The 11,979-nt window shown below is 36.2% G+C and overlaps 2 protein-coding genes across 3 annotated transcripts; one reads left to right on the forward strand and one right to left on the reverse strand.

The window, feature by feature from the left end:
* Positions 1–4,177: 4,177 nt before the first annotated feature.
* On the forward strand, positions 4,178–5,310 carry LOC120086077 (uncharacterized). The gene has a single exon (XM_039042511.2). The coding sequence runs from the start codon at positions 4,302–4,304 to the stop codon at positions 4,884–4,886; it is 585 nt and encodes a 194-aa protein (XP_038898439.1). The 5' UTR covers positions 4,178–4,301; the 3' UTR covers positions 4,887–5,310.
* Positions 5,311–5,450: 140 nt separating this feature from the next.
* On the reverse strand, positions 5,451–11,973 carry LOC120086076 (homeobox-leucine zipper protein ATHB-15). Of its 2 annotated transcripts, none has more exons than XM_039042510.2 (18): positions 11,305–11,973; positions 10,768–10,927; positions 10,446–10,546; positions 10,251–10,341; positions 9,797–9,892; positions 9,598–9,711; positions 9,422–9,505; positions 9,163–9,318; positions 8,994–9,068; positions 8,733–8,839; positions 8,457–8,649; positions 7,988–8,173; positions 7,815–7,895; positions 7,277–7,411; positions 6,763–7,085; positions 6,430–6,535; positions 5,900–6,049; positions 5,451–5,800 (listed from the first exon to the last, which is right to left on the reverse strand). In XM_039042510.2, the coding sequence occupies exons 1-18, from the start codon at positions 11,511–11,513 to the stop codon at positions 5,654–5,656; spliced, it is 2,514 nt and encodes an 837-aa protein (XP_038898438.1). In that variant the 5' UTR covers positions 11,514–11,973; the 3' UTR covers positions 5,451–5,653. The 2 variants fall into 2 exon arrangements, with proteins under 2 accessions (XP_038898438.1, XP_038898437.1); XM_039042509.2 differs by having other exon boundaries at positions 5,900–6,058.
* Positions 11,974–11,979: the final 6 nt, after the last annotated feature.

Below are 11,979 nucleotides of genomic sequence, written 5' to 3' on the forward strand. Positions count from 1 at the left end.
TAAAGAAAAGTGACTATTTCGTGGTTCGATCTTATGCAAACATCTTTTGCCTATGATGCCTCCACTCGCATGTCTCCACATGAGCGATTTCAGGATCACATCGTTTGTATCAAATACAAAGCGGGCCGTATCCATAGTATCCCCAGGATAAGATATCCAATCATATCCTTATACTTATAAACCGTTTAGACCATATACTCAAATTTGATCCACTTTTATGTTTCTACATAAAGTTTAAGTATTCATGCTATAGCCAGGGGTTCGTTAGTTTATTGGATTTAGGCTTTCTCATGTGCAACTTACATATTCAATAGCAACTTTAAATAAACCTCAATAACATCTTTACTAAAAAATAGAATACGTTAAATGATTACAAATTATGAGTTTAGGACATACAATCCAATGACAAACTCCACCACTAACGTGCATGAAATTAAAGGCATGAAAGTAAAGATAGAGGGTGAACGTAGCCTCGGACTGGAAAATTATAGTTTTAGGAGCAATGGACTCATATGCAATCTTTGATCATCGACTTCTCTTTATTAAACATATATTCACTTATGTGTGCACAACGACTTACTCAGCCTAACCAAATTCATCGACGCTACAGGCAGTCAATTCGTCAGGTTAAACAAAGTAAGTGCTCTAAATATCAATTAAAGTCCAAGCCCTAATTAAATACATACCTTAGAGCTATTGGGTTCGAAAGCGTTCCTCTAAGACTAAGAACTTGCACATTACATTCTAGAGTTCCATTGTATGATTAACAAATTAGGTAGGATAATTAACTAATCAATTAATCTTTGATTTTAGGTTTAACACGCATTCAAGTTATATGGGAAGCATATACTCCTATCATACATATTCAACCATTTGCTACTTTGGTGGTTTCGGCTAGATGAATAGCAAAGAACATGCAAGCTTACTATCCAATAGCTAAGACATATATCTATGAACGAAGAGTGAATCCAAGCATAAATATGAGTCTAAATATGAACAAAAATTCAAATAGACATTAGAAGAGATGCATTAAGTCCATCAAGAGAAATCTCACAAAAATTACATAGAATTTTTACTCCTAACTAGGAATTAAACCTTATCTCAACAATTCATGGACAACGAGTAGAGGAGGGATCTCCAATCATAAACTACGACCCAAAAGAATTGAGAAAAACTAGCTAAAAGATGGAAAATGCAAGAAAAACGAGCTGGGGTTACCTCATCTTCGTTCTCCATGCTTTCTCTCCATTCAAAACCCTAAAAGAAAAAGATACTTTTTATACAAATCGCGACAACAACACCGCACTATAGTTGTTTTTCGAAGCGCATAGCAGGGCGTCATGGTGCTTGCCTAGTGCCCATCGCTTGTCAATCTCTGGAGTGTCGTGGTGGTACACAAAAATGGTGCATTTTGCCTTTTGGCACCGTGTGCGGTGTTGAGCATGGTGCCGCTGCACCAACTCCTTGGGGACAAAACCGTCTTTTCACGTCCATTGAAGCTCTGAGGGCTCGATGTCGCTCGTAATAGCTCCAAATCCACCCCAACGGCTTGCAAAACTTTGATATGCATGAATTATTTGAGTTCCTATAAAAATAGATATTTAAACACATTAAACTTAATAAGCAAATGACAACCTTACCGACAAGGGGCTAGAAAACAAGAAACCCTCATTGAACTAGAAAAAATTGCATCCATTCATACCATACATATCCTAGTTGGTATGGTTTAGAAAAAAATTTCTTGCTTTTTTTAGTTTGTTTGGTGGTCGATTTTGTTGGTTTGTTCATGGTTTATTAGTTGGACTCATTGCATGTCTAGAATTGATTTTAAATGTGACAAAAGTAAATTTAACGGTTATAAAAAAAAAATTACTCTCAAATATATTCTCAATTTTTTTTTTTTAAAAAAAAAAAGGCTTGGAAGCTGGTTTCCAATTTTTCTTAAATAATCATAAAGTCATTTTTGGAGTGATTTTGAAATTCTTAAAAGCACTTATGTCATGTATAAAAACTAAATCCAAATACGCTTCCAAACCTTCAAGATAAATGTTTAATGTATAGCTATTAGTAATTTCATTTTTAAATTATCAAAGACATGTTTGAGAATAGTTTTGAATATATATATATATATATATATATCAAAAAATATCAAATCTCCAAAGTCATTCACAATCACACAATAGAGCTGGTTACCAAATGCAAAAGCCCCCAGTTGCTTTAAAAACAAAAACCCATCTCATTTTCATCATTGAAAAATGGATGGCATCCGTTTAAGCCTCATTTGGCTCAAAGCCACTTGGGAAATTTTGAAAGTTTCTTTTGCTAATCATTTAATAGCAGCCTGTTTCTTAATTAATTGTTTTGCTTTTCGTGATCGATGCTGCAACTCTCTCTAGATATTTTAGCAGTTTTTTCCTTTTTCACTAATTAATAATGGTGTTGGAAAATGAGAAAGATGCTGAAACTCACTCACTTCCACTCAATAACTGAAAGAGCAGTGCCGTTCTAAAAGGTTGTGAACAGTTTCAAAGCCTTTTTAGATATGGAGTTTCTGTGTGGCTCAACACTGCAAACTCGTGAACCCTAAACCCCTCCCTCTTTCCTTTTGGACAACATTTTTTCTCACTACACCCAACACTTCTTTTCTTTTTCCCCTTTTGATCTCTCTTTTGTTTCTAAATTTATGAAATAGCTCGCTTTGGTTTTAAATTAGTTTTTAAATTTTAACTTATTTTTTAAACTATTGATAAAAAGTATTATAATAAAGGAAGAAATTTGGAGGTAAAAAGTATTATAATAAAGGAAGAAATTTGGAGGTGACTATCTATAGGCTTAATTTTAAAAAATAATAATAAAATGATTACCAAATAATACCTAATTTTTTCAAATGTGCTCATAAAAAATTCAATTTTATTGAAAAATACTTCCTTTTCCAAATTTTCAAACACACTATGATTGAGTTAACGTGTGAAAGTTTAGAGATTGGCATTCAATTGTAATTGGACAAAGACCAGAAGCATTAATTTAGTTAGATATGTGTGTATATGTGAATTGTAATTAGAATGTGGGATTCTTCATGATGTTGAAGAAAATAATGAAATGCAATTTGAAAGTGACTTTCTAATTTTTAATACATAAAGGAAGACAAATAGAGTATTTGCATTTTACAATTACAATACAGCCCAAAAAAACATTTTTTCTTCATATATATTTTCTAATACTAGTAAAAATGACGTGGCAGTACAAAAAAATTCATACGATATAAATTAATTTGCACATTTAATTGGTTTTAATAAATTTATTTTAATATGCTTGAAATTAAAATGAGTGGCAGCACTGCATTAATTGATCAACTAATTCCAAAAAGCAACTTCATTGTGAAAACATGACTTAAAGGGTGACCCTTGTGATACTTCAACAGAAAGAAAAGTTAAATTTTACTGAAAACCAAGTTCAGATGAATGTTAACCAACAATATATACTTTCCTTTGTATTTATCTTTCATGTCATATATATTATATGCATTGCATGTTAATGATGTGACCCAAAGTCACACATTAATTAAAATGAAATAGGATGCTATTGAAGTACATATTTTGGTTACTAAGAAATTTTATTTTCGAATATAAATGCAAATTCATGCACTTATATTGAAAATTATAGCTATTATAAATATATAATGATTTGGATGGTAAATATTCAAAATAAAAATTTTCTTTTAACTCTTTTTGAAATTATGGGATGATAATTCAAATTTTTAATTTTAGTCAAATGCAAGAAACAAAAACTAGTTAAGATATTATAATGTCGTCTACATTCAAATGTTATTTGGACCAACTAGTTCGATATTATATCATCCAACAAAATAATTAGAAAGTACTCCATTACAAATATAAAAGTCGAAAGACGTGAATTTATTGACTTAAACTCAAAATAGATAATATCAAAATAAAACAAAACTACGAGAATTTTCATTGTGCGAATATTACATAGCTACAAATTTATTTAAAGGCAACAGAAAAAAAGGCAAGCAACTAGACATCAATCTCTCGAAGATTTGTGCATGTTCATGAGTCTTCACGTTAACTCTTTAACTTTGATAACTGACATGTGAGTCTACTTTCATCCACAAAAACTCCCTTCTTCATACTCGACTCCAACTATTATAAATAATACCAAAACCTCTCCCTTAGCTTCTACAACCATTAGAGTCCTTGTTTCAATCAACGCCCAAAAACCCAAGTCAAGTTTTCAAGTTCTTCAAAAAAAGAAGGCTAAACATTTCTTTTCATTTGTCAAAAATGGCACCTCATGGAGAGGCTATTTCAAGGAGCAACAACTTCTCCAAGCCACCAAGGCTTTCATCCAATGGCCTCCAAAGAACAATCTCAGACATATCAATGGAATTGGGGAAGGAGTTGGCAATAACATCAGATACCAAACAAGGGGCGCTTCCACCGATATCTGAGATTGAGGATGCACGGTGCGAGTGTTGTGGAATGTGCGAGGAGTACACACAAGAGTACATTGATCGGATGCGAGACAAGTTCCTTGGGAAGTGGATATGCGGGCTTTGCGCCGAGGCCGTGGAAGGCGAAGTGGAGAAGCATGGAGGGAGCAAAGAGGCAGCATTGAACGCGCACATGAGCGCCTGCGTAAGGTTTAACAAACTGGGGAGGGCTTATCCTGTGTTGTTTCAAGCCGAGGCAATGAGAGAGATGTTGAAGAAGAGTCGGCAGGATGGGAGAGATGGTTTTAGGGCCAAGTCTTTGAGTCCTAGAGACAAAGCTGCAGTTCAAAAGAAAGGTGGGATTGCTAGGAGTTCGAGTTGCATTCCAGCCATCATAAGATCAGAGGATCTCAACAATCTCAAACTGCAAAACTAATTCATATTTTGCCTGAGATCTCCTAATTTTAGCCACTTTAACTATCCTTTATTCCCTCCATTCCTATATCCCATCTTAACCTCTACTAAATTTCAGTTAACTTCCATTGCTGTCTTTTGAATCTTCTTCAACACCTAGTTTCATCACCTGGTTTTGAAAGGTTATTTTTTTCTAGGTGGGCTTCTTATATTTTTGCTTCCCTTTCATGGGTTTTTTTTTTCCCTGCTGTAAAAGAGTACCTTAAATTTGGTATTTGTTTTATGATGTAGCTATTTGCTTTGATATGCATTAACTAGTGGTTGGATGTGAAGATCTGGCTACCAGAAGAAACTGTTCATGTTCAGATCTAGCCCATCTTCATTTCTAACCTATTAACAGCATGTATTTATATGAAGCTTGTTCAAATAAAATATGTTATTATTAACGACTCTTCACATATGGTCTTTTTAAGGCCTAATTTGTAACTTTCATTATTTTTCTAGTACTTCATATTTCCACTTGTTACATGTACAGTTGAACTGTGTATGACCTATTTGTTTACTGTTGTCAAATTTGGCACTGCAATTAACTAAGAAAACTAAGCACATTAAATACACAGATGAACAAAGATTTGAGTGTACTGAAGGGGCAGCCCAACTCATTGTCTGTCTGTCTCTCTCTCTCTCTCTCTCTCTCTCTTACTGAGATCCAAAGTTTACATAACCAAAATAACTAATAAAGAAATCTAACATTGAATAAGTTTTCAACTTCATTTGGGCAACCTAGCATCAGACAAAGGACCAGTTCACAAACATAAAGCAGATGCAGTGTGCATTTTCCTCTTCATTCAGCACCTTCCAAGCCACAGCTCTTTCATACGAGACAGGTCGGCCCATGCTCGAAAGGCATATGCCTCCTTGAAGACAAGCAAATCCCTAAGAAAACAAAAGGTGTTGTTAGCGACATAGAGATGGTCATCTTTTATGATATACTATAAGATTGCCATAGTAAAAAGGTTGGTACAACGGGTGGACCTGTTGCATTATCTGTGGAAATTCTGAGCAGAGTGTCTTCTTTCCATGGTCGTCAAATATCTTTTCCAAAGTTATATCTTGCAGTGCAACTAAGGTTGTCTCGAGCATGTCCAGGCCTGCCTGATTTGCAAAGGTGAACACTGGCAGTGCCTGCATAGACTACAAAAGTTAAAAAATTAAGCACTGCACATAAATACGAGTACAAAATAAGACAAAGAAGACCTTAAGTAAGAATTGGAATGGATTAATATAACAAGCAGTTCGACGTTCAATTGCAGGAAGGGCTAGAACGAAAGAACCAAAAGTCATAGCCTGATAGGACATTTATTAAAGGATAAAACCATATGAGCTTTTTTCCTTCCTTTTTGTTCATAAATTAACTTCTTTAAGATTAATGAAACTCTAAAGGCATACTAGTTGGACACTAACAGTTAGTCATCATTTTCCTGAGATTTTAAAGCTGTTCTTATCGTGCCATTTACTCGATGTAAAATTTATTTTTGCAAGATGCTTCGATACAATATACACACCTTTAGAGAGCAGCACATGATTGCATCCGAATGATGCCACAATGTTTTCAGGACAAGCTCCCCTCCTTCGTTTCCAGATTTTAACAGCTCCACCCCCAAGTAGCACCTGTAAGCAAGATTTAAGCACCCAAACCAACAAATCACATCTTTGAAGTTTTCTTTAAGCAAATTCCAAACTTCGGAATTCACAGGTTGAGGAAGAATGATATTTTCTTGAACTTGATCATTAGGAAGGGAAAAAAAAATACGAATGCCATTCCCATAGCAACATGAAGAAGAGGATCCTTTTAGCCAGACATGGAACTCGAGAAACATATAGAACATAAATTATACCTGTAACTGTTGCAGATCCAACGAGCAAGTGTCTGTGCTTCAGGAGTACCAAGTGGAGATCGCAGTCCGGCATGTGAACTTAAATGAGAAGGTGAGAGCGCTAATGCAACCCTCTGAACCGATGATATAATACTACGTACATATTGTCGAGCCATCGATGCCACATGTTCTTGCATATGGCTCTCAAATGCAAATTCAAATGCAATCGTCATTACAGACCTTGTACAGCCAGAATTTACAGAGTCGTTTGGTGCTCTATTTCCAGCAGGGCCAATTTCAAGAGCAGAAGCAAGATCAAGTGTACGATTTGGGCTGGATGCTTCCTGAAACATTTGCTCACTAATATCAAAATAATAATAGAAGGAAGGAGAGCTCAAATCTTATATTGCACAACACCCCACCTTTCCTTTGATTTGCTAAGAAACCGCACTTAACTAGAGGAAAAGAAGTAAAGTAATCCCAAGGAACCCATCCAAGAGAATGAATCATTTTATACTGATTTAATTGCACCAACCTTTCCGGAATCAAGTGGTATGATCCGAAACCCTGAGGGTAAAAGAGGTGCGTCATCAGCAAAAGAGGCATCAATTGGAGCAAAGATTAGTTCAGCACAAGTGCCAATAGCGTTTTCATCCATTCCACTGCAGAGCTAGCAGAACAGAAAACAACGATAAGAACATAGAACTAGTGTAATTTCAAACACAATATTCATCCTACAACACAGTAACAGGGCTTGTACCCATCCCCAATGATTTGGAGAATGATATAATTTTAAAAAAAATAAATAAAATAATATGAGGTGGTTGTAAGATGGTCACCATGAACTTGAAAGAAAGTGGTAGAAAGATACAAAGATGTTGGATCAAAACTCATTCTTGAAGAACAAACAACCTGATATCTTATTGCCCATTTTTATAGTTTTATTCAAATTTTAAGTAAAGTTGGCTTTAGTCATGCGTGAAGTTACCAACCTAGCCAGAGATTATCAATTAAAAGCATAAGCTTCAAAAAGCTAGTAAATAAGATGAGCAACCTGCTTAAGTATTACTTACTTGCAGTAGAAACATTTCTCTAGGCATCATTGCATCTTCAGGAGTATGGCTAATGCCTTCCAACTTAATCACTTCTAGAAACTGAGGTCAGAAAAACGTATATGGTCTTATTAACTGCAAGAAAGAGGCCAATGGCCTTAAGAGAAATAATTCATTGTAATATGTTTACTCACCTCTTCATGCTCAATGGTATGAGCCAGAGGAAGTATTACTTGATTCCCAAAACTTCCAACTCTAGACCCTGGTAAGCTCCATGGGCCAACCTTAACAGCAGCAGCTGAATAAGCATCAATATTGTTGTCTGCCCATTCTGACCTGTGCTCCCGCAGAAACCTCAGCAGAATTGCAGGAGGCACATTCTGCAGTGGCCAAATTGAGGTGAAACAGACAATTCACAAGAACATAAAAATTGGCGAAGCAATTATTCTATCGCATAAGAATTCAAAACTATTCAATTTCTGATGAGTGCTATGGAATATATACGTCTTAAGGAGTTATAAGAAAGAATGAAAAATACTTCTGCCTAGAAGTGAAGATGAAGATTATATTCAAGAAAAATACTTCACAGGAACACTTCCTGTCATTTTACCAAGCAAGCAAGCAAAACAAAAAACAAAAAAAAAGGTGCGCAGATAACTTTACCTGCAGCAGCATCGATGCTCTAGCACATAAAACTGCGTTGCTGATGGCAGAAAATCCATTTGCAAATGAAATGTTCAATCCCATTAGCTTGTCAGGAGATGAATTTACGAGAATAGTTACGTCATCCATTCCATCATTTCCCATCACAGACCACCCTTCGTCGTTAAAACCATTAAGTGCCTCGTTAAAACCCCTACAAGATATTCCCAGCATTAAAACAATCAACAAAGCTACATAATTAAAGCAGATATAGAGAGTCAATTGTTATATGCTAACCGAGTAAGCCTCTGACCAAGTGAACGTAAGGCTGCAGGGCGTCTACCCCAGCCTGTTACATTTGACTGTGAAACTTCATGAGCTATCTGCCTCAACTGGCGAAGAGCCTGCATAAAAATGAGAAAACCAATGTATGAATATATTAGCAATTCAAATAATCTAACAATTAAATAAATCGTCACTGAATTCTTCCCAAATTAAGAAAGTAATGAGCACATTCTGCCCTTTAAATCCTACAGCGACATCCATAAATTATCTTACCGCCATAGTCATCTTTTGAGCAAGAACAGTGGATGACTCATACAGTGGGCGCAATACTTCTGGAACACTCCATGGCTAAATAATGAATCAAGTATACTCAAATTAGCATTTGCCATGTAGAACTAAAGAGATGATCTGATTGAGAAAAAAGTACAAGTATATATTCTACCTCCAGATCCATATGATCAACGATATGAATGATAGAACCACCTCCTTCACATGGTCTTATCAGATATCCACTCGGCAACATCTCTGCTCTAACAAAATGCTGCACTGGAGGCATGGTTGGACCATTCTGAGTGTTCTTAAGTGATCTCTCACAGATCTACGTACACCAAAACACCAGAGATTTCAGACAAACAGCCCACATGAACAATGTAGTAGAAACTTGAAGCAAGCTGTCTCTTAATAATCCAAAAATAGCATACCACAAGGCTACCATCTTCCAGTACAGAAGTGTAGCGCAACAACCAGAAGTCCCGTGCAGGCGCCAATGTTGTAGGCGCATAGAGCTACAAAATCAGGGAGTGGATAGATGTCAAAATGACTGAGATGCTTGAGAGCCAAGGAGGGGCATGAAAGTCATTTAGAAATAAGCAGTAACCTGCATATAAAGCAGCTCAATGGTTCCACCATTAGCTGTTGGCAGCACGTTTAGAACATCCACAGCTCGGCAATCGCGAAACCATGATGGCTGATCCTTGAGGATTTCAGCAACCTGAATGTTATATTAGTCATTTGTTGTACAATCTCAAAAGCCTTAACTTGAATGTTGATTCAAATTTAATAGTCATGGCACTTACTCTAGTAGGTTCTAGACCCACCAGGCCGCAGGCACGTGCAGCCACACCAGGACAACCATGAGAAATAGCAACGATTCCAATGGAATCCGGACCAGGCTATACAAGGGAGAAGCAAGAAAAGTGTTTAGAAAGATGATCTTTATCCCATTCAAAGAAAACGATTTAGCCCATTATAATTTAGAAAGTAACTTGTTTAAAAAACAAAACCATGCTATACCAGTATACCTCAAATAAGTAAAAGAGAAATGAAAACTGAAGAAATAAAGAATATAATAAAAACAAACAAAACAAACAAAAAAAAAACAAAAGTAATGATAAAAGGGTCTGATATTGCAAAAAACTGAATGAATTTGCAGTAAATTCAAACTATTTACTGACCGTATAATAGCATAACGAAATCAATTGTCAGACAAGCATAATTTAACATTTAATCGAAAGGAGGGCAAAGCGACACCTTCATTCCAGGCATTTGGACCCACTCCACGGCAGTTCCAGTGGCCTTTGAAAGAAACTCTGCTAAAGTCTCTTCTGCAATGGACAAAAGTCTGAAAAGATACGGAAAATAAATTAATCATCTGCATACACGGAGAGCAATGTGGTCACAGAATACGATATTAGAAAAGGACCCATCAACAAAATGCCCACTAACCCTGCAGGGCTAGCATCCCTTGGAGGATGCTGAGACGTCAAATTGTGTTGACCGCTTGTTACTACCGGTTCACAACTTGTATCTTTAGCTCCAAGCGTCGTCTGCAGAAATTCCATCACAAATCAATTGTTAGTGTTACTCAGCAATAAATAAATGGACAGAGAGAAAGAAGGATAAACATAAAATAAATAATCGTTTATTTTCTTCCATCAAGAATGGTGTTTCATTCTTGAAAAATCAATATTTTCCAGGAAACCCCAAACTTAAGAATTGGAAAGGGAGAAAAAGTATTATTATGATAACAGCCCACTGCAAAACTCACACTCTGAGTATGCTGGCGGAAGTAGCCATTCTCATACACCAGCTGCGAAACCTGCTTCTGCAGCCTATCATTCTCCTCCATTAAAAGCTTATTCATGGCCGTAAGCTTTCTGTTCACAGCTTGTAGCCGCGACGCCTCTTTCCTCTGTTTTTCACGACATCTGAAGAAAGAACATTAACAAATGTACTATTGTAAGGATGGCAATACACCTTGCAGTTGAAGAAATAAAGGCAATTAATACCCTAACTAACCGGCTTTCATCTTTTTCAAAATCTACTTCCGCCATTACCAAATGGGTTTATTATTGTAACCCAAAAAAGGAAGAAAGCAAAGTTGAAATTATCATCCAAGACATAGCTATACGAAATGGAAAAAATACAATTTTATTCATGCCAATAACGCACGCAAGGAAAGGAAGAACCTAAAAACCCACAATCATAATTTTGAAAAAAAAAATGAAAAGAAAAAGAAAACAGTAGCAACTGAATCGAACTCTTGAGATGAAGTAAAAAAATAGTTCAATTAAGCTAAGAATACCTTCTATTCTGAAACCAGACTTTGATTTGCTTAGGCTCGATATTAGAGAGAATGGGACACTCTCTGATAAGCTGCTGACGACGAATGGAACTGGGTTTTGGACATTCGTGATAAAGCCGCTCAAGGGCTTCAACCTGCTCCGGTGTGTACCGAACATATTTGCCGTTGTCGATACCATGTTTGTTACCATCCTTGCAGGACATAGCCATTTTAAATTTCTACCTCGAAATTCTGACGAAGTCGATGGAAGCAGAACTAACCCTCTTTGCTAAATTGGGCAAAAGTTTGAGCAATTCTTGCACATCCCAAAAAGAGAAACAAACACACGCGCACACAACTTTATCACAATCTACAACCCTCCTGCAAAATCCCAGTAACAGTAATGGCTATTCCACTAGCTGCAAAATCCCAGTAACTATAACGATATCCAGAACCTTAAGGCACTTATCCTTGTAGAATCAAAGTGAGACAAGCGCCAAACAGAAGAATAAGTTAATCTATCGAGATCAGAGCTTCAAACCCAAGCTTGAGCTTCAGAAAATTAACAACGATCTGAATTCCCAGAGCATAGAAGTCACTAACAAAGCCCTAAATAAACACGGGAAAACAAACTGATTCAAACCCAAATACTTCATTAAGTTAATTCTTCAATTCCCACCAAAGATTCAGTATCAT

This window comes from Benincasa hispida, unplaced genomic scaffold (assembly GCF_027475165.1).
Source record: "Benincasa hispida cultivar pf3 unplaced genomic scaffold, pf3_genome.v1.1 HicScf1659, whole genome shotgun sequence".
NCBI classification, from domain to species: Eukaryota; Viridiplantae; Streptophyta; class Magnoliopsida; order Cucurbitales; family Cucurbitaceae; genus Benincasa; species Benincasa hispida.

Bases quoted from the DNA above. Each gene is read 5' to 3' on its own strand.
- LOC120086076 (XM_039042509.2), bottom strand. From the start codon at position 11,513: ATGGCTATGTCCTGCAAGGATGGTAACAAACATGGTATCGACAACGGC. The intron at 9,069-9,162 runs GTAGAATATATA...TTCATTATTTAG, and splicing joins TTGATCATATGGATCTGGAG to CCATGGAGTGTTCCAGAAGT. The intron at 8,840-8,993 runs GTAAGATAATTT...ATTTTTATGCAG, and splicing joins CTCAAAAGATGACTATGGCG to GCTCTTCGCCAGTTGAGGCA.
- LOC120086077 (XM_039042511.2), top strand. From the start codon at position 4,302: ATGGCACCTCATGGAGAGGCTATTTCAAGGAGCAACAACTTCTCCAAG.